The sequence below is a fragment of the Rattus rattus genome, chromosome 2 (genome assembly GCF_011064425.1).
Source record: "Rattus rattus isolate New Zealand chromosome 2, Rrattus_CSIRO_v1, whole genome shotgun sequence".
Lineage (NCBI taxonomy): Eukaryota > Metazoa > Chordata > Mammalia > Rodentia > Muridae > Rattus > Rattus rattus.
Genome location: NC_046155.1, coordinates 91927394 through 91953906, shown reverse-complemented (window position 1 = coordinate 91953906; position 26513 = coordinate 91927394). Strand labels below are relative to the sequence as shown.

Below are 26513 nucleotides of genomic sequence, written 5' to 3'. Positions count from 1 at the left end.
CCTAGTGACTACATCACAGATGAAGACATAAGGCCTAGAGCCCAGCTCATTTTAAACCACACTTTTGTTTGCATTAGAGAGCCTCACCCATCAACCAGGAAAACTCTTGTGTCCCCTGGGCCTATAAGTACACAACTGTCATACTAGCATTTAGGAGACCGAGATAGGAGGACTGTGAGTTCCACACCAGCCTATGCTACAAAGCACAGCAAGTTTGGGATCATTCTTGGTTATGTTGTGACATCTACTCCATAGTCAAAAGGATCTGGGTTCTCCCTGGGATGCTGTAGCATGGACTCACACATTTATACCTAATCCCACAAGAGAGAGAGAAATTGAGACCTATCTATTACAAAAATCAGTCACAGGCTGGAGAGATGGCTCAGCAGTTAAGAGCACTGACTACTCTTCCAGAGGTCCTGAGTTCAATTCCCAGCAACCACATGGTGGCTCACAACCATCTGTAATGGGATTCGATGCCTCTTCTGGTGTGGATATAAATAAAATAAAAATAAATCTTAAAAACAAAAAACAAAAAAAACCAAAAATCAGTCACTGCTCCTTTTGTCTAACACAAAATAGTCATAGGTAACTGTCAGCCAGGGCCCTGTGTGACTAACTTGTAACCTAAAGGGCATGTAGAATACTGCTATGCCTGGAGACCTAGGTGCCCTGACCCTGAAAGCCATTCTCCTGGGGACAGCAAGAAAAGTAATCTGGGAAAGATCTGGAAAAGGTCTGCTTCAAGCCAAGGGACACACACACGCACACAAAAAGGATTTAGGAAAAACTTAAAAGGGCACAGAGGGGGCATGAGCTGTGCTGGACCCGCCACAGTTCTGGTCCATGTTTTACTGCAGAGCTACCCAACCCGCCTTCAGGCAGGCAGACTCCCATGAAAAGGACAACTTTTGCCTAAGATCCAAGACTGGTAACTCTTGTATGCCAAGTGGGCCACAAAACAGGACCCTGGGGTATTTTCCTTCTGGAATGTGCTTAGAGGCAGCTGCAACCACAGGAGACAATAGCTGTATTTAATAGTCCTAAGGAGCTGGATTTTGGTGTGGGTGGAAGAAGAGGGTCAGCCTGGAGTAGAAGGGGAATGGGTGTGGGTGTCTGTGTGTGACCCCTTAAGGAACAGAAAACTCAGGGTCCAGGTACTGTTAGGGGCCACATTCCAATCTGGCTAGGCCACTCCAGACAGAATACCACTCTGTCATTCATTCCTAGTCTTAGCTGCCAGAGTGGGCCCCTTTACAAAGGGCAAGATAGGCCTTGAAGGGCTGGAGAGATGGATCAGTGCTTAAGAGCACTGACTGCTCTTCCAAAGGTCCTGAGTTCAAATCCCAGCAACCACATGGTGGATCACAACCAAAGGGGTTTCAACCCATAGGTTGAAAACGGCTGACCTAGACTGTAGTACACAGAGCTCTACAACTGTGAAAGGAGTATGAAAGGGGCAGCCTTTGCTTCTCAACCCTCACCATCTCTGGAAAAGTGGGCAGCTCAGCTGGAGGTAGTGGCACTCACTTCTAATACTAACACTCAGGAATGGAGGATTGCAAGGTCAAAGCCAGCCTGACCTACACAGTGAGATCCTGTCTCCAAACAGCAACCACTATTCCAGTTTTTCCTTCTCCTTTCCCTTAGCTGAGCAATGGCCAAGGTTCCTGCCCCATTGCCTGAGAGAGCGATAGATCCTCTTCTCAACTACCTCCTTGTGCACACGGAAGAAAGTACACCAGGGACTTGGTACCCACTAGAGGAGAAGCCAGCAAGAACTTCTACTGCCCTCCCCGTCACACCTGACTCAAAGCACAGCACAGCATGCAGCTTAATGACGAAGCTTAAGTGACAGCACACACACCACCCTAGAGAAACTACTGCGTTGGCTTCTCGGTGGCTTCTTTGGTAAGAAGAGTAAGTGACAAGTTCTCACCAGCCTTCCATCCTCTCCCTGCATGCACCCCATGTCCTTAACAAACACTCGGCTGCTGAGAACTCACTTTGCCTAGATGTCTCAGGTCCCCTGAGCATCACCTCCACTGCTCCCTATGGTCACAAACAGATCTCTACCTCTAAATTCAAAGTGCCTATCTGTTGGACCAAGTCTTATGGACCCATCCAGCTCTTTTCTTAGCCTCCTCAAACTAGCTGTCCCAGCCCCCTAGACCTTTAGTCTCTGAAGCTCCTCCCCCTCCCTCTCCCTCTCCCTCTCTGTCTCCCTGCCTCCACCTCAGGCTAGGCAGACTGTAATCTCTGCCCTCCACACCACCCAAGGCCCCGTCTTGCCCTTCTCCACAGCTCCCTGGAAGCTAGATTATTTCTATCCACCACTTCTCCAAGTTTCCCTCAGCCAGCCCCTACGGAATAACTTAGCAGCTCTCACACAGTACCCCTGGGGTCCGTCACCCCTGAAACTCAACATCCCACACAGGCAGCTTGGCTAGAGTTGCTCCACAGGAAGTGCCCCTCTTCTTCCTCAGGCCAAGTCCTACTGAGTTCTCAATCCTACTACCTATCCCCTCTCCACAGGCCTGCTATCCCTTCTTTATGACATCTCTACCCAGACACATGCACATATAAGAGCAAGCACTCTAATACATAATGTGTGGGATACACCAAGACTTGCTAAATAATTCATGTGTATGCCACCCGCTCCCTCCTTCCTTGTCCTCTGGGCCCTACCTGAGCTTATCTGCTACAAAAATGACTCTGCGTTCCAACAGCAACGAGGCAAAGATTCGGATCAGCTGGCGCACACTGAGGCAGGTGAAGAGGCACTCAAAGTCCACGTGCTCCAGCCGGGAGTCCATCGGCCGACGCAGCTCTAACACCTGTAGGGAAGTCAAGGCAGAGCAGAAGCAGGCTAGGTGAGGGCCCAGACTGCACACATAGCATCTGCTGGCTGCTTCTCCCTTGAGTCTTCTTTGGAGGCTCTCCAATCCCCTCATGATACAGGAGACCCAGTCTCCCCTTCCTTCCAAATCTAGCTCTGCTCCCAGTAAACACCCAGCCTATGGGCAGGAGGCCTAAGTGTGGAGATGGAAAGGCACTAGGGACCAGATCTCCCATGGATACGGAGAGCCAGGGAGTCTCCTGCTTTCTTTCCATCTCCTTCAGCAGACCCCACAATCAGCCACTGCTCTCCAGGCCATAGGAAGAATGCAGTACTTAGGAGGGCTGGCCTCAGCCATCTCTGGAAAGACAATGCTGCTGTCCTTGTTGCCATGTCCCCTCCCGTTCCTACTACAGTTCCTTCCAATGACTGTCCTGCCATCTTGTCCCTTATCTCCACCACTGTAAGCCCCGTGCTAGGGATTAGGAAAGATCTGGCGATTCCAAAAATCTTGCAAGGACACAGGGCTGTCCTTATGAAGCCAGGCCTACCTGTATTCTCCTCTAGGAACGATTCAGAGGTCTGCCTAACGGCACCCAAAGCCCCTTCCTGGAGGCATGGGTGTGGGGGGCTGGAGAGAGGGGCTGCAGATGACCTCCGCAGTGACAGGAACTGCTAACTCATCATCTGGACAGCAGCAGTGATAGATACGCAGGTTTCCAAGAACCCGAGGTAGGAAACTATCCTGTATGGCCTCGTGTCAGAGCGAATCCCCAGCGAGGGGCTTGCCCCAGGTGTGTCTCACTGTTCTCTTCAGATCTGCTCCAGTTACTTAGAGAGTTCATTTCTCATCTCTGACTTGGGTGACTTCCAGTCCCCTAAGCACTGTTTGCTTTTGCAAGTGAAGGAATTCTTAGCTCAGTATTCACCACCCTGGGTTCTGAAAAACATCAACAGGGATGAAGGGGACTCCAAGAGCTGTGTGCACTCTTTCTTTGCAGGTAGTGAACCCCAGGAAGAGCTAGTGATCAGCACAATGAAGGGGAACCCCTAAGTGCTTGATGGGTGTGGGCTGAAGGCATGCCATAGCAGTTATGTCAGAGCCCTTGTATCCTGCCTAATACCTGTCCCCATCCTAAAACAAGAGAAAACGAAACGCTAGCCCTGCCTCCTGAGAGCCCTGCAAGTAGCCCCAGTAAGTGCTACTCTCTAACTTCCAGCCTCTAACCCCCAGCCCCATGCTGCTCCTGCCTCTAGGGGCTGGGAATCAGACAGCAACCTAGTGGGACAGCCCATGGATAGCAGTAGAGCGAACATAGCGAAGATCTGCAGAGAGCCCTGGCAGTGCATCTAGGAAGGGAAGCTGGCACCTGCCCACTCCTGGGAAGTTTCTGAGAGTTTGAGGTGTCTTACAGCATGAGTGACTTGGAGTCCATAAGAAGGAGGAAATGCCTTTAAGGCCAAAACAAGAGGACTCAGGGGACAGGAAGTAGCCCTAGTCAGAGAGAAGCAACCAGGCTTAGGAAGTGACCTAGGAAGAGTAGAACTGAAGAACTCCAGGGTAAGCCCTGGGCTTCAAGGTAGGGTCAGCTATCCTGCCCCAGACAACTCACGAAACTCAAAAGTCTCTCTTATCCTAGGATATGTAGAGACTCTCAGGAAGATGTCACTGCCTGCCGGCATGTCACTGCCTGCACACTTCTGTGACTCCGAGGTCAGTCCTCCCACCAGCAGCAGTTTTCATCTTCCCACCTCTTACTCTGAGATGCCTCTGCTTTTCTACTCTGAGGAAACCAAAGCCATCTCGTGAGAATCCAAGTCTACAAGCTACCATCTTCCCCCTCCTCTCCTAACAGAACACAGCGTCCATGGAGACCACTGCCTGCACCTTCTGGTGACAGTGGGTTGTCCTTCCTTCTTCTGCATTGCCAATGTCTTCACCCAGGGCCAATCCCATCAGCATGCAAACAGCCATCTTCAATAATACCTTCCTACCCCTTACCCTGGCCTCCATCAGCTCCATACTCACTCTTCCCTCCATCCACCTCCTCGTTCTCTTCAGTGCCACGCCCCAGAGGAGCTGTCTACATGAGCTGTCTCATCCCTCACTTCTCCACTCACCCAGCCGCCCCTGGGCTCCACCTGAAGTCCGTTCCTTGTCAATGGCCTTGCTGCACCTCGGTGGTACCTGACTGGGATATTACTTAACCCTTATTCACTGGGGCTCCCTTTCTTTAGCTTCTCAGCCACTTCCTCTCCTTATTTCTTTCTTTTTGTTGTTGTTGTTTTTTCTTTTTCTTTTTTTTTTTCGGAGGTGGGGACCGAACCCAGGGCCTTGCGCTTGCTAGGCAAGCGCCCTACCACTGAGCTAAATCCCCAACCCCGCTCTCCTTATTTACTGTCTTCCAACTTCAGAGTTGCTACCGCTCTACTTGAGGGTTCCTCAGAACTGGGCTTTCACTTTGTCCCTGTCTATACACTTGGCTCCCACTAGACTTAAGTGATAAGACAGTCTCTCCTTCTTATCCTTTATAGGCTCCCATAGTCAGATATGGCTCCGTTATCCACCCTCTTCCCTAGGACAGAAAGCTGTAGGTTGGACTTAAGAATCGTGGTCATGCTTTCTACCTCCAGGAAAACTCCAAGTGTTACTGCTTCAAATCCATCTATTTCTCTTCATTTTCCCTACCATACTCTAGCCCAGGCTCCTATCTCCTGCCTGTGTTACTGCAATTGTATTCTCACTGTCTCCATTTTCACTCCTGCCCATTCTCTTCACAACAGTCTGCACACAAGATTCACAGCAGAGTGAATCTTAATCCTCTTTTGGCTAAAACCCCAAATTCTTAGCACTGTTAAGTGTGTGCAGGCACAAACACTGAGCTTGGGTCCTTGCTTGCCCACCTACGTCTATTCACACCCTCTAGGCATCTTGATCTGTTTCAAGTGCTTGCACAGCACCTGCCCTGCTCTCGCTCCTGCCCTATACCTGTTGTCCCCACACTTGCAATAATAATCTCCCTCCACTCTCCCCCCTATGCATTGCTGAGGCCCCTAGAAAAATGGCCTTTTCTTGGCAGGCTTTCTCTGGCCCCCCTAAACTAAAATAGACCCCCCCTGTTCTACATTCTCATAGGATCCTGTTCTTTCTTTTTACAGACACTTGGGAATCAACTATTTATAAATATAACTATTCAACAGCAGGTCCCCTTCTAGATAAGACAGTCCTGGAGAACACTGTGTCAGTCTTTATCTTCACGACTGCACCCAAGGTTTGGTAAAATCTCCACTTGTGAATGCTCATAATCAATACTAATCCAGGGTACAAGTCAGCCAAAGTCCCTAGCAGAAGACAATTGGACAACACGTATAGCTCCCAGGGTCACACTGTTGTTCATACTGACCAGGAGTACAGACACAGTGAGCAGGAAAGTGTTCTACACCTCCCAGGGACTGCACTCTGGCAGGCCACGCTCTTCTCTAGACCCAGCCCAGGGCCAGAAATGAACACTGCAGCAATTCCCTACCTCGTTGCCAGCACCAGGCAGGAATGTCTTCACTTTGATGGTTTTCCCTGGGGCTGGAAAGGGCGATTCCATGAGACTTCTCATAAAGGGGTAGACCAGAGCAGCTGAGATTCCACGCCGGCGCTCCACCTCATCTAGGACCTGTGCACACCACCAGCAGCCCAAAGGAAAGAGTGTTGGGAGCGCCTTCTCCACCTCCTTGACAGAGAAGAGGGCAACCCAGCCTCTGACCAAGCTGGACCAGAAACCAGGAGACAAAAAAGCTGTCCTGCTGCTGTCTCTGTACCTGTCTTGTTTCTCTTGGCCTCCGTGGCCATTCACTTCCCTTGCTGGCCTGCTTTAGTCCCCAAGAAGGAAATGATGGGGCAAAAGAAATAGCACCGTGAAACAGCTTCCTGGGCACCCCTGGCCTCCAAGGACTCCAGGCTGGGCCACTACAGAGCAGGCACTGTCAACCCAGGAGTTGGGGAAATGCCAGCTAGCTGGGCAGTAAGCCAGGCTCGGAAGACAGGGCTCTGAGAGCCCACATACTTGCTCTGTAAGCCCTGTCTCTCACACAGGTCATTTTCTTATCTCGGCATCTGCAGATACTCCTATGAGAGCTGTCTTAGATGGGGGAAAGACAGCATCTCTTACCTTGGAAAACAGGCCGAAGCAGCCTAGGCGGCTGATGACACAGTACACCTCTGGCAACCGAGGCCCTTTCCCATTTGGCTGGAGAGGAGGAGAGAGGGAGAGACAAAGAATGTGTGAATACCACATCTGCCTCATTTTCCTTGGGACTGAGCATTAAGTACAGTCCCTCTAGTAAGGATAACCCCAAATGTCTAAACTCAACCAGGTTCCCAAAGAAAGGCCACCATTCCCAGAGGGCAGACTCAATCTCATGCCAACTCCAGGGAAGCGCCATCCTTTATCCCAGGAAAACAGACAGAGCCTGGCAGAGGACACAGCAGCATTGCAGAGGTCACAGGGAGGCTTGCGGATTTATATCCATAAGGAGGCTACCCCAAAGGATGTGATGCCAAGACTCTTTTTTAATTTAATCTTTTTTGACTAGTTCATCCACAGGTGAGCCTTGTGCCCATGAAGCCAAAGGAGGGCACTAGGTCCCCTGGAACTGGGTTTCGGACAGTTGTGAACCACCATGTAGGTGCTGGGAATCAAACCTGAGTCTTCTGCAGGAGCAACAAGCGCTCTTAACCAATCTAGCTCCTAAGAAGGGATTGTGGACACTCTTTAGAATAGGACACGTGGCCTTATCTCCTCCCTCCCCATCATCACGAGGGAAACTCTGCAAAATACCTCTTTTCTCCCTTGATCCATGCCCAAGGAAGGCAAAAGAAAAACAAGAGAAGAAAATGGCTTTATGAAATGTTTCCTAAAACAGTCCTAGTCTTGGTACTAGATACAAAAAGAATACGAGAGCAGCATTATCACCCAGTTTTATAGAGGAGACAGCTGAGTTCTCGAAGATTAGGCCATTGCCTAGGCTTGCATAAGTAGAAGGCTGTAACCAGGAGTCTGTGTAGCCTTTCATCTTGCTGTCTTTCCTCCAAAGCCTGCTGTTTTCTGACAGGAAGGAGAGAAAGGAACACAGAGACACAGGATAGAGGTATGCTATGAAGTGAGAGAGAACAAAGAAGGAAAGGGAATTTAAGAGGCAAGTAGTTGAAGAAAGAGACACATACTGTAAGCACCGCTGGGCAGAACCCTGTTAGTAGACTAGAGTGAGTTCATTCTCCAGCAAGAAGCTGGCAGGACCCCATGGCTGCCTCTGGGTTCAGCAGCCTGGAGTGCCTGGCAAGGCCTAGTGGGGAGGGAGCAAAACAGCAGGTGCTGGCCCCTCATGCAGGCTGCTAAGCAAATACAGATGGGGCTATTTCAGTCTCCAAACCTGCTGGCCACAGTCACAGATCTAAAGAGAAGGCAGAATCTGTTTTGTCCATATTAGGTTTGAAACTTACTCCTCTCTCTTTCCCTCCCCACTCCCCACCTCCCCTAAAGCCCCAAGTGATTAAATCAAGTATGTGGGATTTGGGTTAGAATCATTGTGTCCAATCTGCAGGAATGCCGAGCCAGTGCCAGCCCCCTTGGCAGGGACCCAGCCCAGGCCCTCTTTGAGTGCGCCAGGACAAACATGCTCTTCCCTAGGGGCAGCAGGCCCACTGCAAAGGAGCACAGCTCTGTTCCATCCATGTGCTGTCAAAGGCAGCCTTTAAAACGTTCCTCCCTATGCCCTGGGGATCCAGGCACATGCTGGGTCTCTGCCTGGTTCCCAGCCTGGCATCTGGACCCCTCCCCTGGCCCTCAGCACACTAAGCATTCAATCGCTAAATACAGTTTTCTCCCTAGATCATCCTCTGGGGTTGGGGTAGGGATCCAAGAATGCCAGACTGGTGATAAAGGATTTGGAAATCAGTTCTGGCTCGCAACACACTGTTGTGTGACCTTGGATAAGTCACTCCATCCTGGAGTTTCAATTTCTTAATCTACAGGTCAGAGATAACAGTACTCCACAGGCTATCATAAAGATTGTAAAAGAAGAGACACAACTCCACTGAAGCATCTTCTGGAGCATGGCAGATCCTAGGCAAACTTATACTCCCACAGACCTTGCCTCCAATACTAAAAGTTGGCCTCCTCTACTGGACCAGCTCCTGTACACTGAGGGATATGTGCTGGACTTTTGTTTATATATTTTTAGTATATGGCCTGGCCTACAATAGGTGTATAATGGATGCTTGTGGATGGACACTGTTGGATGGATGCCCCCAAACTCTTCTTTCAGGACTCTTTCTATACAAGACTCCAGTCTAGGATCTCCCTTATCTGTCCCTACACTGGTAACTGACACAGCCTTCTCCTACTAACATCAGGAAACCAAAGAACACTGTCAACGACCCAATGACTGACCTTTGAGGAGAATGAAAGGGAAGACAGGCAATGGGCTCTGTTCTCCCTCTAGTTCTTTGTAGCTCTATAGCAACCCCCTTCCCAGGAATGAAAGAAACAGAGATTGCTCTTTAGGGAGAAAAAAAAGTTTCTATTTTCAAAATTCTATCTTTCCACTAAGTTCAAAATATTTCTCCAAGAACCCCAGAGGAGGTGTGCATCTCAGTCCCTGCTCGAATGGCAGCTCTACCAGAGCATGGTGAGAGTTCCTCCCCACATGAGGCTGGCCAGCTGTGGGGTGAATAAGGTTGGGCTCTACTTACCTGAATGAGCAAATATAAACTGTGGGTAACATGGTCATAACCAGAGGTCAGCAATCTAAGAGGACAATCCAAGGAAGAATACAAAGAAAAGTCGAGAAAGCTAAGATGCTCTAACAGCCAAGCAGAAGGTGATCCGTCCCACCTACCATTGCACATAGTCTTAGGGTCCTATCAGATAGGCTACTCTGAGCCCTGCTATCCCAGGGGTCCCTCAGCTGTGCAAGTACAAGTACTAGGGACAGGTTCAACGGATCACAGGCTTTGACACAGGCTAATGCTGCAGAAGGGTACACAGAGATATACAAATGTCCTGGCCCTCCCCTGCCCACCAACCTCTGAGAACTGAATAGTCTTACTCACCAGTAAGCGCCTACAATAGCCAAAGCGTCTGCTACCATCTTCCCCAGTCAGCATGAAAGAAAAGGTTTCACTGAAACAGGAAGGAGGGAGAGGTCTGGCATCAAAGAGCTTATGAAGAAGACTCAGGACACAGCTCCCAAAATAGGGACTGCCATATCAGGTTACTTTAAGACTCAGGTTTGGGGCTAGAGAGATGGCTCAGCGGTTAAGAGCACTGACTCCTCTTCTAAGGGACCTGAGTTCAACTCCCCGCAACCACATGGTGGCTCACAATCATCTATTTATAAAGGGATCTGATGCCCTCTTCTGGTGTGTCTGAAGACAGCTACAGTGTACTCATCTACCTAAATTAAATAATTCTTAAAAAAAAAGAAAAGACTCAGGTTACTTTAAGGGTTAAAAAAAAGAAGAAGAAGAAAAGAAAGAAAGGAGGCCAAAACTAGGGCATGCCCCACTTAGTTGTACACCACCATAGGGGAAAATGAGTCTGCATCCTCTTCTCTCCTACAGCTAGACCAAGTCAGATCTCACCTGCTGTATTCTGACACAGGGAGCCAGTCCTTGGCATCTGGAAAGCAAAACTGGGGGATAGCTTTGAGCCTTTCTTCTGCCTCCCGCATCTGCTTGGTGGGTCGGTCCAGCTGCCAGGAAGAGGAATATGAGGAGAAGTAACTGAGAGATGACAAGGACCCTAGGTAGTCGGGGTAGGGGGATGGAAAAGCATCTCCTGTGTGCTGGGGCTGTGGATGCAAATGGAACGGACAAAATCTATCCCTGACCCTGCATTCTGGTCAGGCAGGTAAGTAACCAACATTTCAGAGTGTGCCTCAAATGAGATAGAGTGAAGAGAAAGAGAAATGTGCATGTGGGGAGCAGCAGCAGGCTTCTGCTGCTCGAAATGTGAGGAAGCAGCAGCCAGGAAAACGGCAGGAGAAAAGACAATACAGACATGCAAGGTCAGAGATACCTGTGGCTTCCAAGGAAGCCAGACTGGCTGCTGAGCAGAGGGCGCTAAGACACAAGGTCATGGGCAGGGATTGCCTGCTAGTGAGTAGGGGGATTTCTTTAATGGTAAGATGTTTTAAAATGGAGTGTAGTGATGCCTCTGTGACTCTGAACACACTGAACGACACTGAATGGGTGACTTACCTACCTATAGAGTGTGGGAGAGCACATGAACTAGAGAGTGGCAGGAGGAACATCCGGGAACAGCACACTCACCTTGGGAAACTGGTAGGAGACTTCAGGGAGGTAGGTGTTACGAGATGGCTTCTTCTTGAGGGACACAACCACAAAGTATTCAAAGAGCTCCCGCTCCTGCCATTCGAGCAGCTCCAGCTCCAGTGTCCGATAGCTGGGTGCGCGCTTCAGCATTGACTGGATGTGGACCAAGCGCTGTGTGTGGGCTGGGGGCAGGCCTCACATTAGGAGACAACCAGATCGGCCACACAAAGACCTCCCATCAGCCCCATCACCTGACGCAGAGCTCCATTTCTCAATAACTTCTATGTACATAAGTCTTATCTGACTTTTCAGCCTCCTCTCTAGACACAGGTGGCCTTAAGGTGCCAGAGGACAATCTTCTCAGTTTATGGCACAATTCTTGTAACCAAAAGAGTTGATTATAATCTGAACCCACCCCTGGCCCTCCAGATTTACAATATCTATACAGCAAATCTAGTAGACAGTCTCCAGAACTATGGCTTGGGAAGGATGGACAGTTAACAGCTTTAAATTTGACACTGGGAGACCAACTTTTGGACTTAAAACTGAAGGGCTGAGCTCACAGAAGGAATTTCTCTATAGCCTTCTGCTCTGGTGGTCTGCTAGCTGCCTTCCTGTTGACTTTCCCCGTACTCCAGGGCCAGTCTGGGACCCTGGGCCCATACATGCAGAAGAGCAAGCTGATTCCCTCGGGGTGGGGAGGGAAGTTGCCTTACCTTTGAACCTGTCATCAGAGTCACTTTCACTTTCACTGTTCTCATCTGGAAAAGTAACAACAGGCAGACACGATGGCCTACAGCAAATATTTTTGGAGTCTATTTCCCAAATTCTTTTTTTTAAAAAAAGTTTTTACATTCATTGTGTGCGTGTTTGTGTTTGAGAGAGAGAATGAATGAATGAATGAATGAATGAATGTATATGGGCTTATGCATGCAGCCAGTTCATGTGGAGATCAGAAGTTTGTAGTTGATTCTCTCCTCCTAACACAGGTTTTGTGGCCTCAAACTTTGGTGGGCAGGCTTGGCAGCAAGTGCATTTACCTGCTATCTTCCTGATCTGTGGGCCTCCCAACTTCACTAATGAGGAATAGACTTAAATCTAGTCTGGGCTACTCTGGGCCAATGATTAGGCATCTAAGGGCAGAAGGTAAATGGCTCAGGACCAGGATACCTCAGAGATCAGGCCTCCAGTGCTAACCTATATGCAAACACCTACTGGGAAGCTGAGGGCCTAAAGGTGAAGGCTGAGCCAGCAGAGAGGCCTAAATGCCTGGAAGACAAAGGACCTGCCTCAGATAGTCCAAGATCTGGTATGGAAAGCAGACCACAGTGCTCAGTAGGTCTGGCCTTCCCCTTTGCTCAAAGCAGATTCTCACATGTCCTAACTCAAGGTCTAATAGTCCAAAGCCTGAGGGAAACCATTCCAGAGCTAATTTCCTCTCAGGCCCTCCCACTTCTGTGGCCATTTTCTGGACGGGTGCTTGCTACTCTCCTATGAAGCAGAGGATCCCACTACAATCGCAGGTGAAATAAATCGAAGCCCATCCACATTTCTTCCCATTCCTGATGTTCAAGGACCCGCAAAGGTGACCCAGCTTAGACATCAACACCTACCTCTCAATGAGGCTGTCTCAAGGCTGGACAGAGACAGCTTTTTCAACCTCTTCTTTCCTCTCTTGGCATTATAGATAGAGTTAATTCTTTGGACAAGCTGGTTAAAGAAAAAGCAGAGAAGGTGAGATAATTCTAACAGCAGCTGCCCCTATCCATGAAGATACATTATGAGCCCATTCTTTCCCTTATAGGTGTGCAAGAGCTTTTTGCACTGGTCCAACAGGGTCCAGCACTGGTCTTCCTATTAAAATGACCACAGTGGAGGCTTACCAGCCATCCTTGGTGGCTCTCCATCTACTCTGTGCCCAGGAGTAGGTTCCTGCACCAAGACACGGACACTAAACTTAGCTCCCCAAAGGAAGGAACTGTGATCAAACTAGACAGGATGGGAGCTCCTGGGTCCCAAGAGTCATTGAACCGATGGAGACAAAGAGTTTCTCAGATATAAAAACAGGAACAAGGATTCTAGCCTTTCCTCTCTGGGCCATAACCTGGGGCCTGACAGGAAGAAGCTAAATTCTCAATATACCCAAGCATTGTTTTCAAGCTAAAAATACCATTTAGCTAAATCCTGCTGCTCTGGGCTGAGGGTCAGGCACATGTGCACATCATTGCTGAATCTTTGATTCTGAGACATGGGAAGAGCTGGTCTGAATCTTTAGGTCCCTGAAAGGCCAAAGATGTTTATGTGCCCAAGAACCCAAATTCATCTGTCACACTGGGTAACAGTCTCAGCTCAACTAGTCTTTTCCCTCCCTCTAACATCTCAGTACTGGGAAGGGGTTAGTGCAATCTTATTGATAAAGAAGGGACAAGGGAGAAAGGTTATCCTCAATCTATTCAAGGGGAACTAAAAAAGCAGCCCAGATTAGAGGAGGAAGGAAGGAAGGAAGGAAAGAAGGAAGGCCAGAGCATAGCTGGTTGCCTGCCCACCCATCTGCCTACTGCCTTGGGCTCAATGTGGGAAGGATACCTTGGGAATGCGACGGGCCCTGCGGCTGGACAGCAGCTCGCTTGTGGTGCTGAGGCTGTCCTCATTGAGGCTGGAGGGTGAAGATGGCAGGCTCAGCTGAGCCAGCAGCATCATGTCATCATGGCTATGCCTCTTGGGTAATCGTGGCAAACGATGGCTCTTCCTTTCTGACCAGTTCCCACTGCGCAGGGACTGGCTGCTGGGTTTCAGGGACAGCTGGCATGGGGGACAGGATATGAGAGAGGGGCTCACCACAAATGTTTTACCAATATCTGTCTGCTGGTATCTGTGGCTAGAGCTAAAAGGCTGGCATCCTCAGCTCTCACCAGTTCCCCATTAGAAATTGAATATACTGGAGTTTCCTCTTTAAAGACCTTAGTTTTTCACTGACCAGGTGAATGCTAGATTAAATACTTGCTTCCTCAAAGGAAGTTTTACTACTTCTGCCAGAAAGAATAAAGAAAAAAGATCATCTATTAAGCAGAAAGAGGAGGCAAAGCAGGAATTTCCAGGCACTGTCTGAACTTTGCGACAGGATTAGTGATTGTGAATGAGGGGACCAGTCTTTCTACCTCCTCAGATCTGAAGTCTTTTGTGGAAGAGACCATAGCCTACTTGCTCAGCTGCTCTGTTATGTGATCCTGATAGCCTGGCCATGCTTACTTCCTCCAGAGAACAGGAGTTCTGGCCAGCAAAGTGGAGTAAGACAGATCTCACATTCAACTGACGCCCTCTCACCATACCATTCTGGGCTGCCTCGTTCTCTGACCCTGTATATCCTCAATTAACAGCTGATGTTCTTCAGGACACCGAGTTGGCTAATTGTTAGAGGAGCTGCTGGGAAAGCAGGCATCTCCTGGGAGCCCCCAAGTTTTGTCTCAGTCTGCCTCTTCTCAATTTTCAGCAAATCCCTTTCTTTCCACTGCCAATATCTTTTCCAAGCTAATCAGCCTAGTAATATGAATCCAATAGAAGCCCATTTGAACAGAGTACATCAGGATAGATGGATGCACTATCAAAATCAACACATGATTTCAAAGCCAGAAAAAAAAATTTTCTTTCCAACAATATAAACTATCCAGGTCCTTGCATTTGTCCAGTTAAAGAGTTAAATGGGGCAATAGAGACAGCTTGTTTCCCTACCTTTCTGGCTTTCCTACATTCTGGGACTCTGGACAAGACCAGAATAAGCTTGTTTAAAGTTTCTTTGGGCCTTTCAGCTTTCTTCTCTCTCCCTTCCTTCACTCCATTCCTCTAACACTTCTTTATGGCTCTTTTAAAAAATATTTACTTATTTTATGTCCATGAGTGTTTTGTTTGCATGTGCATATGTGCACCACATGTGTGCCTGTTATCTGTGGAGGTCAGGAGAGGGCATCAGATTCCCCCAAACTGGAGTTACAGATGTCTGTGAACTGCTATGTGGGTGTTGAGAACTGAATGTGGGTCCTCTGAAAGAATAGTAAGTGCTCGGGGTTGGGGATTTAGCTCAGCGGTAGAGCGCTTGCCTAGCGAGCGCAAGGCTCTGGGTTCGGTCCCCAGCTCCGGAAAAAAAAAAAAGAATAGTAAGTGCTCTCAACTGTTCTCCAGTCATTCATTCATTCATTCATTCATTCATTCATTCATTTATTGTGTGTGTGTGTTTGTGTGTGTATGTGTGTGTTCGCACCTGTTTGAATGTGGTTATACAGACATGTGTTTGAGTACAGATTAGGTGTTAATCTTCACCTCCAATTTGCTTGTTCCACATTGTCTGCTTCTGCATATATCAGGCTAGGTGACCCCCTAGCTTCTTCAGATTCTCCACTTTGTCTTGCTATAGGAACACTGGGATTATCGACCATTGCTACTGCATTTGGCTTTACATGGGTCCTGGGGAATCTGGGCTCTGAGGTTCACATTGTACAGTAAGCATTTTACCCACTGGGCTATCTTCCCAGTCCCAAACACTCTTTATTCCCTCCTGCCAGTCTGCTCTGCTATGTGATTCTGGAAGTCTGGCCACACTCACTTCTTGCAGGGAGAGAACAGGGCTCTAGACTCTGGCCAACAGGGCTCAGCAAGGTAGGCCTCATATTCAAGTAGCTCCCTCCCTCACTACAATGTCCTGGGTTGCCCTTATCTCAGCCCTAATCTATATACCCACCCTTTCCCCCTATAAACACTGATGCTTTCAATATAGAGCCTACATGGTAGTGGATCCCACCTATTGCCAGGAAGGCAAGCATCCCTGAGGGTCCTACCTGCCTGCCCATAGGGTTTTCAACATGGTAGAAGTCACTAGGTACACAACCCCTCTGCCAAGTGCTATTGAGAACAGAGACTAAGAAAAGCCTGAAAGTACCTTGAGAGCACGGGCCCTCACTAGCTGGCTCTCCCAAGTCTTGCCATGGACCCTCAAATTCCACAGCTAAGATAATTTGGGGCAGAGCTGCAGACTGTTAAGGCTCTAAAAAAAACCCCTGTCTTCTTATTTGCTGCTAAGAGGAGTCTGTATGAGCTCTTGGTTTGGTTTTCTTGCTACAACTCAAACAGTGAGAAAGAAGAAGGCAAGACAGTATGCCCTGAGAGCACATCTCAATTGCCCACAGCAGTTTCAACATGGCAGAAGGCCCTGAGTGCACAGCTCTCTCCTGAGGGGAGAAAGTCCTCTGCCGACTGCTAGACAGGACAATAGCATAAGTAAAAGCTTGAGGGCAGGCCCTCAAACTGTTGCGGCCAGAACTGCATTACCTGCATGGGTGGGTTGTTGTACTTCCTGTCTTGGGGACTCCACATCCTGTGCAAGGAGTCCAGGGAGTTCTCAGACAGTTGCTGGGATTTTCGTCCAGCTCTTCGGTTCTTTAAGTCCACATCCTCATAGGGATTCTCCTTGGGAAGCCCTCCTGCAGAGGAGGCAACGTTGGAGAAGAGAAGGAAAGAATGAGAGAGTGAGAGATACACACAATCCCTGTGATCCAGAGTATCTTCCGCCTGGCCCTTTAGCTCATGAGTCATGCAGCAGCCGGTCTGCAGTGGGAAGGCTACAGACAGATCTTGGCTCCAAGTCCAGAAGCTGAGGCCCCCACTCCCCACCTCCAGTTCAGCTCAGCTCAGCCTTGTCTGGCCACTGCTTTATACATTTAGGGATTACACAAGACTGGCAGAGGACAAGGCTGACATTACAAGTTTCCCTGGCTCTAACCCTTCAGCTGGTAAAGCCCCCGGAGACTGGCTTCTGGAAAGATTTTCAGAGATCCCATAGCTGTACCTGTACTCGACTCTCTGTGGGTCTCTCTGGGGCCAGTTTCGGGGGCAAGCATGAAAGAACTCAAAGAGCTCTAGGGAGCAGAGCTTTGCTAGATCCTCCTCAGACCTACTCCTGTGCTCTCCAAGTCTTTCAGGAAGAGAAACTGTCTCAGGCAACCAGGGGGCCAACCAGCCACAGTGGGTGCTCAGTGAAACTCTGTTCCATTCTACTGGTAACCTCGGCAGAGAGAGAGAGAGTCCTCATCATTCCCCATTTGGCAGAGGCTTTTCCACAGTGACACATGGGAGTGTGAAAGGCTTGGAAGGAGTCCAGGGCAAAAGAAAGGAGGAGAGTTCTTGCATCTCAGGACCAGTTTCTAAAATCTCTGGCAGTATGCTCTGTATTGACACTACCAGAAATCTTAGGAAAGCCCCAAACATAGTTCCTGCCCAAGACTATAAGATTTTTGAGATCCATCTTTTTCTAAGTTACACCTTCTTGAACCTCCAATGAGGCCTGCTTTATTTCTTCCTTCCTTGCTCCCCCCTCCCCCCTCTCCCTCTCTCCCTCCCTCCCTCCCCCCTCCTTCCCTCCCTCCCTCCCTCCCTCCTTCCCTTCCTTCCTTCCATGTATGTGAGTATACTGTAGCTGCCTTCAGACACACCAGAAGAAGGCATTGGATTCCATTACAGATGGTCATAAGCTACCACCATATGGTTGCTGGGAATTGAACTCAGGACCTCTGCAAAGCAGTCAGTGCTCTTAACCTCTGAGGCATCTCTCAGTCTCAATGAGGCTTTTCTAACACACAGTAATACCAAGGAGTCATGTTGCTTCATCAGTCTAGGCTTAATCCCAGCAGTGAAATCATGGTGGTAACAAGATCCAGAGACTCCTTACCAATACAACTCTCCCTTCCCTTCCCTTGTCTTTCTGTTTTCTTACCCCAGACTCAATGCTACTGTTTAGGACTTCTGTGGCAGATAGTGTGCCCAGGAAAGGATGTGTGAACAGGACTGAGTTTGGGCAAATGCTGAGCCCCATGGCTACCCTGCCAATACCTGTATGCATCTTACCCCAACTTCTACCAAACTGAAAATAGAGGCTGCTGGGACTGCAAAAGAAAATGCAATCCCAGCATGCTTAGCAATTCCTCAAAAAGCTGAGGCTCTCTTACACTGAAGCATCTATTAATTAAATAAGAAACCACAAGGACTTTAGGAAATGCCTTTGTGGAGGTGGGAGTGAGGATACAGACTGCAGCAGGAGCAATGCCAGTCTCTGTAACCTTATGAGTCAAGGATGAGTCAAGAAAAGAGTTGGGGTTGGATTAAGCGATTCCCAACACAACATGCTCCCCAGCGATGGAGCACAGCTTTTCCTATAACAGCCATGCCATTAAAATGACTCTTCTCCATTCCAGGGCCCTGACTAAGTAAAATTGGCGCAGCAGCCCTGTCTGGAGAAGCAAGTCTCAAACCCGGCATCCCCTGCACGTTTTTCCAGCCCACTTCAAGTGAGGTATATTTCTGAGGGAGGTGGGTGGGTTTGCTACTTCTTGGTCCCTACCTAATAAATACCTTACGAAGTTGAGAGAGGAAGGGGATGCAGAATAGAAGAATGCTAGGGCATAACTACTCTTCTGATCTGTAACACAGGACATGTGTTTTACTTTCCAGATTGGGGCTGGAGAAATATTTGTTTATATTTATTTTACACTCATTCACACTGTCTTGGACTAAGTGACTGGCCAGAGTCCTCATTATCTCCAACCTATAAGAAAATCCATCCCAATCCCTTTCCACCAAAGGTTCTCGGAGCAGTTGACATTTTGGGTTGAGGAACTGACATGACCATTTACAGGACATTTACTGTAATTCTGGCCTTTCAATACTATCCTGACATTACATGTTATCAAATGCCCCCTGGGATGGGGAGGAAAGGAGGAAGAACAGGGGAAGGGAGGGGGGATGGGTGGAGGATGGGCACAGCAAAGCAAAGAGTGGAACTGCTCCCTGACCCCTATATCTGATGCTTCCCCATAGTGTCTGGGGCCATGCTGTGAGCCCTTAAGTCTAATTCCTTTTTTCCTTCATCTTCTTCTCTTTTTCCTTCCTTCTTTTCACAGAATCAGAGCTTGGACAATTGATGTAGAATCTAAAGCTCCAAGAAAAACGTGTAAGATGAATTCCAGAGAAGCAGCAGAAGCAGACATGGCTGCATGTTGACGACCACCTTGGGAAGGACAGTTGGAAGGCACCAACTTCTGTGTGCTGAACTGCCTCTGTGGAAGTATGAATGTACTGATACCTCCTGCCCACCCTAGTGCCAGCTTCCTCTCCAACCTAAGTAACCAGTAATCATCGTGCTCTGCTTCTCAGCCTTAGCTGGCCCCGATCGGATCAGTCCAAGTCCACTATCATATGCTCCTGGGACTCCCAGTCATCTCTGCAGGCAGCAAAGTTGCCTACAAGTATGGATGGCCAAAGAGCAAAAAGACAGTGAATTCTAGAGCCAATAAACTGAATTTGCTGGGGGGAGGGGGTAGCAAGTGGGACATAGTGCTCAGAGTACACCACAGTGAAAGTGGGAGGCCAGAGCTGAATGGAGGAATAAGGTGACAATTTGCCTGGTACTTTTGTGAGACTGGGATTTAGACAGACTGCATACCTTTCACTTGCAACTCTGCCTGCATGGTTCCCCCAGGACAGCCTGCCCAGCATTTACAGGGTAACAGTGGTAAGCCAAGGCTGGCTCTGTGCAGCCTCATCTCATCAAGCTTGGTTTGGGAAAGCAGAGGTCTCAACCTTTCCCAGCTTTGCTGACAAGGTAAGGGCCAGAGGCAAACACCCCCCCCCCCAGTTACTTCTGCTTTGCACTCTGCTGAAAGAGGCTTACCAGAGCCCAGTCTCAGCATACTGATCCTTCTCGAAGACTCCTGCTCCATCAGGTCCGACTCCCACTCCTTCCTACAGCTCTTTTGGCTGCCACACAGGAAAACTTCCTTCTTTATTCCCCACTCATTCATAAACTACAATAACAGTTTCGAAAGGAGTGCATCTATCCAAAGTACCCATAACACTTCAAACTGCCTGGGCTGCACAGATAACTAAGACTAGCTCCCCTTCCTCGAAATCCTCTGGCTCCAACTGACTGTTTCTCCTGGGTCTCCGCCTTTCTCACTTCCTTATACAGGAGGGAAAAGGGCCAGGCTGGGGGCCACTTCCCTTGGGGACTGCTATTATCCTCATTTCCAACAGCCCTGGGAACAATCCCTAGGCCACAGCTCTTGGCTGTTCTGCATCCATGCTTGTAGGTCCCTCTGTTTCTCTCTGTTGCCCAGCCTGGGTGAATGAGAAAAGTGAAATAGAAACTGAAGAGGCTTTACTGGCAAAACCTGTTCTGACTTGTATCCCACTGACATTCAGATGCCCTGGCAGCTCTCAAGGTCTCAGCTAACTGATAGGAGTGGAAATCACAGCAGGCTCCTTGATCAGGCAGATGCCACTCTACACGATCCCTTAGCAAGCTGCTTCTTAAGGTGCATTTTCATTGTCAGGCTCAGAATTCGCTGCCACTGTAGAACAGCAGCATCTTCTGGTCAGACAGACAAAAACGAACAGCTTTAGAAAGCAGCAGGAAAAAACTTTCTTTTTGAACCTTACTATTGCAAACTGGCAGGCTTTGAAATCTCAGCCTTTCTGGAGAATCCCACCCTGTACCCTTCAGGCTGCGTGCCTGATATGGGCAGGAGGCCAGTAAATTCTCTCAAGTGCCTTGCTCATGTCTGCTTCTAACAGAGATGGTCTATTAGCCTCTGGGACAATGGGCTACAACCTCTAACAGTCCAGGAACACCAGCCCAAAGGAATGCACCCATGATGGAGACTTAGCATAGGAACTCTCTGCTTCCCTTACAAGATCCATCGTCACAGGCCCAGAACAAAGCTTATTTTATCGCAGTTGACCTAAGTACCACAAAGTTGGAAAATCCAGTTGGAACCAGAAACAGCCTTAATTCCACAAGGCAAAGAGAGGCTGGGTGAGAACTAGAAGTCAGAGCCACTGATCAATCCTAGACAAGAAAATGAAAATGACCTTCAAAGTTGAACAACAAGAGAGCCCTGGAAGGCTCTAAGAGTTCACATTTATGAATCTCTTTGAAGAAAGAAGAAAGTGGAGGGAAAACCAACCAGAATCTAACAGGGCTCTCCTCCCTTGTACTTTTTCTTCTAGCTTCTCTGGTTGGGTCATAAGATTCAGACTGAACTGCTGTGGGAGATATATTGTCCTAACAGACTCTCAAAGCTACTTCCACCCCAACTTGCAAACCACAAGCACCCAAATCAGTGCTTGGTCACTGTCTTACCCTCTTCCTTATATCCTCTCCCGTTCTTCTTCCCAAGGACCCCGGAATCCAAAAGTTGGGTGAGTGATTAGGAAGATGCCTAACCCCAACTTTACCATGTACAGTGCTTCCCCCTAGTTTCACCTCATCCATCCAAGAAGCAACCAAGCTGCTTCCACATTTCTTGTCTCTTCATATACTTTCCAAAGTAGAAAAGAGTCTCCTTAACAAATGAGAAGCAGATATCCTCCCCTTTCCTAAGAAGGCCCAGGAAATAGCTCTGTACCCAGGATAGTGCCTCTAAAAAATTCCCTTCCAGAGTCTTGAATCATGAACTGGCGTGTGTGTATGGCGTGTGTGTGTGTGTGTGTGTGTGTGTGTGTGTGTGTGTATGTGTGTGATGGGGTGGGAGTGGGGGGTCCTGTCTCCTGATAGTTTAGTTGCTATAAAAATACATCTACCCCTGGAATATTTGGGCAGCACAGAATGGTGTCCTAAGCCTTGTAAGAAAACAGTAATGACCAGTCCTTCCTGCCAGCTGTGCTACAGGGATTGTAGAAGAACTATAGCTCCTGCCAACATACAGCAGTCACAGTAGATAGTCCCAAGAGCCCTGAGCAGTAATGAGAACCTTACAATATCTGCCACCTGGAAAAGACCCTGTAATAGGCTGAAGGATGGGAAGGATGAAGCCAGAGCTGTCTTCTTACTCCTTAGAAACTTTCTTCTACTCTGGGACACTGTATCTGTGTGAGAGCACACAGAGCAGGCTGCGTCTCTGGAAGATTAGCTGGAGATGAAAGTTGTACAAAGTAGAGTGTATACTGAAGCATCTTTCTTAACTGCTCACCTTGATTCTGGATCTTTGGCTCTGATCCCCACAGCTCCTTTGAATACAGAGCTGTCATTTCACAAGCAATTAGAGAAAGGCGTCTATCCCCAGTCTCCTGTTGTCAGAGGCCCTTGTTCCTACAGTCTCACTGCTACAGTGCACATTTGCATGGAGACACGCTATATGCCGCATACCTAGACAGCAGTATGTCTGTGGGTCTGAATGTGGCAAAAAGCGCTAGCCCAGTGACTGGTAGAGGAATCGCAGGTTAGTGAAATAGCTCAGTGGTTAAGAGCTCTTGCTGCTTTTTCAGAGAACAAGAGTTCAGTTCCCAGCAGGGAATCTGATGCCCTCTTCAGACTTCCACAAGCACTAAACATGGGGAAGCAGATGACTCCTTCTTCATAAGATTCTCTTAGCCTAAGAATCTGAAAGGTTCTCTCTACTGTGGCCACTACTCTTGCTCATGTTAATTAAGACCGTGTTCTCCTAATTCAAGGCTGGAGACGAACAAGATGACCCTAAAATGAGGATGGCACAGTGCATCTCCCTGCTTTGTTGATCTATTCAGAGACACATTTTGCACAGAATCAAAGGCCCCCTGAAGAAGATAAGGATAAAACTAAAACGAGTATCGAAAGTAGTCAGATGGTAGCACATACCTGTAATCCTGGTACTTGAAAGGTGAGGCAGAATAATTTAGAGTTCTAGGCTAACCTGGGCTGCACAGCAAAAGATTTATCTCAAAACAGATAAAAATACCCAAAATAAACCAAATGCAGGACTGTGTACTCTACTCCTTTGTAGGTCCTTGAAATCAGTCCCGCTAACATCATGCTTGCTTCCTTGCAAGACAGAATGGTAACAGCACTTCTGCAGGGTAGGGGAATGAATGCTGTCAAACTGTACTCTTCAGGTGTTTGTACAGAACACAGCCCTGGACGGTAAAGATAGCAGCTACGGCCCACCCAGAGGCAATCTCTTTTCTGACCAGAAACTGTTTTTGTAGGGCAAAGATTGAGCAGGTTTACTAGAAGTCCTTGAAAAAAACCCAGTATCTCCAAAATGTGGAGACACAGACTCAGTGTTTGAAGCCTCTACCAAGGCCTCTTCACAAAAAAAAAAAAAAAAATCCCATCTTTTTCTAGAATCTATGAAACTGGCTATACATCTGAATATCTGCGTCTCCTCAAACTTATTATCAGAAAGCCTTGAGATTGGGTCTCTGGAAGGGAATTAGGTCAAGAAGGCAGAGTTCTCATAGAGAATTAGTTGCCCCATAAATGGAGTTCTACTGAGCTCCCTCACCTCTTCAGGCATGAGAGGACACTGGGAAATTACAGATGTCTTTGAAACAGGAAGCAGGCTTATATTAGATGCCAAGTCTGCCAGTGTCATATCCTCAGCTCACCTAATCCTAACAACAGTTTTTCTGAGATTTTATTTGTATTTTATGTGTATAAGTGCTTGTCTGAATGCATATATGTGTACCATGTGTGTTCAGTGCTCCTTGAGGCCAGAAGAAAGCATAAGATCCCTTGGGACTTAAGGTATAGACAGTTGTGGCTGCTATATGCTTGCTGGGGATGGAACTTGAGTCCTCTGGAAGTGTCTCTAGTGTTCTAACCATGAGCCATCTCTCCAGTCCCCCAACAACAATCTTAAGTGTTATTACTACTAGTGCTAATGCTCATATTCTCACATTGCTGTGGATTTACAGAAAAACAGAACCCTGCAACAGTTAAGTGACTTGCCTAATGACACAGCTAAGGAAGAGTATTGTTAGGCTCTCAAGTCTTCCAAGAACACAAGAAAGGAATTGTGTCGTTTGTCCCTTCACTCAGGAATTACCTAAGGTGGAACCATGGTGTTCCATATGAGATGAGCCATGAACATTTCTTCCAGTACTTGTTCTATAGCCCCGAGGGAAGGCCCACCCCCATCACCTCCACCATTGCTTACCCACAATATCTTCATATGCATTCTCTTCTAAAGTGCTTTTGGATCCAAACTTGGGTTGACTCTCAGTACCATTCTCAGTAGGAGAAGAGGGGTACAGGGACTGGAGACTGGATGCATCCTCAAACTCAAAGGATTTTCTGTGGACAAGAGCAAGAGTCATTTGGCTGGACCAGATCATTCTGTGTTGCTGGGAGTAGTAACGGTAAAGAGCAGAGGCCCTGCTCCTTGAACCTGTTACCCTACTCCGAGTGAGTGACAGATGGTCTGAAGGGAAGTAATAACTCCCAAATTCAAAAACACCCCCTCTGGGCTAGTGAGATGATAACTTGGCAGGAAAAGGCACTTGCCACCAAGCCTGATAGCCTGAGTTCAATCCTTAGGACTCATGTGGTACACAGAGAGCCAAACCTCTCCTGTCCCTCCTGTCCTGTCCTCTCCTGTCCTGTCCCTCTCCCCCTCCTCCTCCTTTGTCCCCCCTCCCTCTCTCCCTCTCCTCTCCTCTCCTCTCCTGTCCCTCCCTCCCTCCCTCTCTCTCCCTCCTCTCCCTCCTCCTTCCCCCCCCCCCCCTCTTCCTCTTCTTCCTCTTTCTTCCCCTCTTCTCCCCCCCCCCCCCCCCTCCCCTCCCCCTCTCTTTTCTCCCCTCTCTCCCTCCCCCCCCCCCTCCCTTCCCCTCTCCCTCTCCCTTTCTTTCCCCCTCTCCCCTCCCTCCCCCTCTCCCCCCCTCTCTCCTGTTTTCCCCTCTTCTCTCCCTCTCTTCTCTCCTTTCTTTCTCCTTTCCTTCTTCCCTTCCCTCCCTCCCTTCTCCCTCTCCTCTCCCCCTCTCCTTTCTCTTCCCTCTCTCCCCTCTTTCCCCTCCCTCCTCTCCCCCTCTCCTCTCCATTCTCTTCTTCCCCCATCCCCCTTTTCTCATTTCTTTTTTATTGAGACAGGGTTTCTCTCTATGTAGTCCTATCTGTCCTGGAACTTTCTCTCTGAAGACCAGGTTGGCCTCAAACTTAGAGATCTGCCTGTTTCTGCCTCTGGAGTGCTGGGATCAAGGTGTGGGCGCTATACTCAGCTGAGAACCAACTCTTTTAAGTTGTACTCTGTCCTCTACATGCATACCTAAAATAAAAATATAACTAATTAAAAACAAAAACATGGTCAGATGCCATGTCAAATATACCTGTTCTTGTGTCTCTCACTGGCCTTCACAAGAGTGCTGGCAGTTTTTGTGCCATTTACAAATAAGGAGACTGAAGTGACAGAGGCAGGATTTTCCAAAGCTGCCTCTTTCAGAGCCTAACCTTCTAACACAATTCTGGCTTCTCAGACCTAGAAAGCATTGATTCTTGAGAAGAGTCTACAAGTCCCAAAGGAACAGTTCGATCAGTCTCCTAGCAAGGGCTCTGAGTGGGTTTGCCCCTGAAAGGTCACTCCCAGGGCTATTAGGTAAAATGGTATGGGATGGTTTGCTGACCCGAGAAGGGCTGTCCTCTCAACAAGCTAGTCCTTCAGTCAAGCTAGCTCTCTATTCCTTTCTATCCCCAGAAAACCTACACTGCAGTACTGCAACTGCAGCTTCTTGGATCCTAAGATGTCTTGAGAGCACAGCAGTTCTGCCTCTCCCTCATCTGAGTTGGGATGCTGGCTGAATCATCTCTGTCTCCAAGGCATGTCCCTCCCAGTGAAAGCCAACGAGGTGAGCAGGTGAATATGACATGGCATCTGACACATCTTGACTTTTATTAATTATGCTTACTTATTTTAGGCATGCATATGCAGGTCAGAGAACAACTTGTTGGTTGTCTCTCTACCACATGGATCCTCTGAATGTCCCCTTTATGTCCCTTGGGGAAAGAAGAGCAGCATGACTGAACCTTCTTATCCACAAGTGTCTCTCTTCCAGTGAAATCTTCTCTTTCTTGTTTATTGAACACTTATCTTCAGAACCCTGGGTTGCAAGTCAAGGACTGACTACACCACCCTCTTCAGCTCACCTGGCCCTCTGTAGCATTCAGTGTAACACAATACTTCTTATCCTGCCACTCTCTCGTACTCCCATGATAAATCAGCATTAGTTTTCATATAATCCGGGCAATTATTTTTTATGCTCTAATGAAGGATTATTTTTTTAAAGGCTGCTCTTATTTTTTTTTTTTTTTTCCGGAGCTGAGGACCGAACCCAGGGCCTTGCGCTTGCTAGGCAAGCGCTCTACCACTGAGCTAAATCCCCAACCCCTCTTATATTTATTATTTCCAGACATGGTTTCCCTATGTAGGCTAGGTGGCCTAAAACTCTCTATATAGACCACGATGGCCTCAAACCCACACAGATTGCCTGCCTATAACTTTCTGGGTGCTAGGACTGAAGGCATATGCCACTATGCCCCACTAACTGGCCTTTTAA

General features: G+C 48.2%; 1 protein-coding gene across 4 annotated transcripts in view; it reads right to left on the bottom strand.

Annotated features, from left to right (window-relative positions):
* The window catches only part of Dennd2b (DENN domain containing 2B), a 114313-nt gene that overhangs the window by 4812 nt on the left and 82988 nt on the right, over window positions 1–26513 (bottom strand). For 3 of the 4 annotated variants that reach the window (XM_032892934.1, XM_032892933.1, XM_032892935.1), the window contains 11 exons: window positions 24125–24261; window positions 16488–16639; window positions 13755–13970; window positions 12782–12878; window positions 11885–11929; window positions 11166–11350; window positions 10476–10585; window positions 9945–10014; window positions 7003–7080; window positions 6367–6564; window positions 2689–2837 (listed from right to left, as the gene is read on the bottom strand). In XM_032892934.1, coding sequence (XP_032748825.1) covers window positions 2689–2837; window positions 6367–6564; window positions 7003–7080; window positions 9945–10014; window positions 10476–10585; window positions 11166–11350; window positions 11885–11929; window positions 12782–12878; window positions 13755–13970; window positions 16488–16639; window positions 24125–24261 — 1437 coding nt within the window. The remainder of the gene's footprint in view (window positions 1–2688; window positions 2838–6366; window positions 6565–7002; window positions 7081–9944; window positions 10015–10475; window positions 10586–11165; window positions 11351–11884; window positions 11930–12781; window positions 12879–13754; window positions 13971–16487; window positions 16640–24124; window positions 24262–26513) is intronic. The other variant, XM_032892936.1, reaches the window with a different exon arrangement.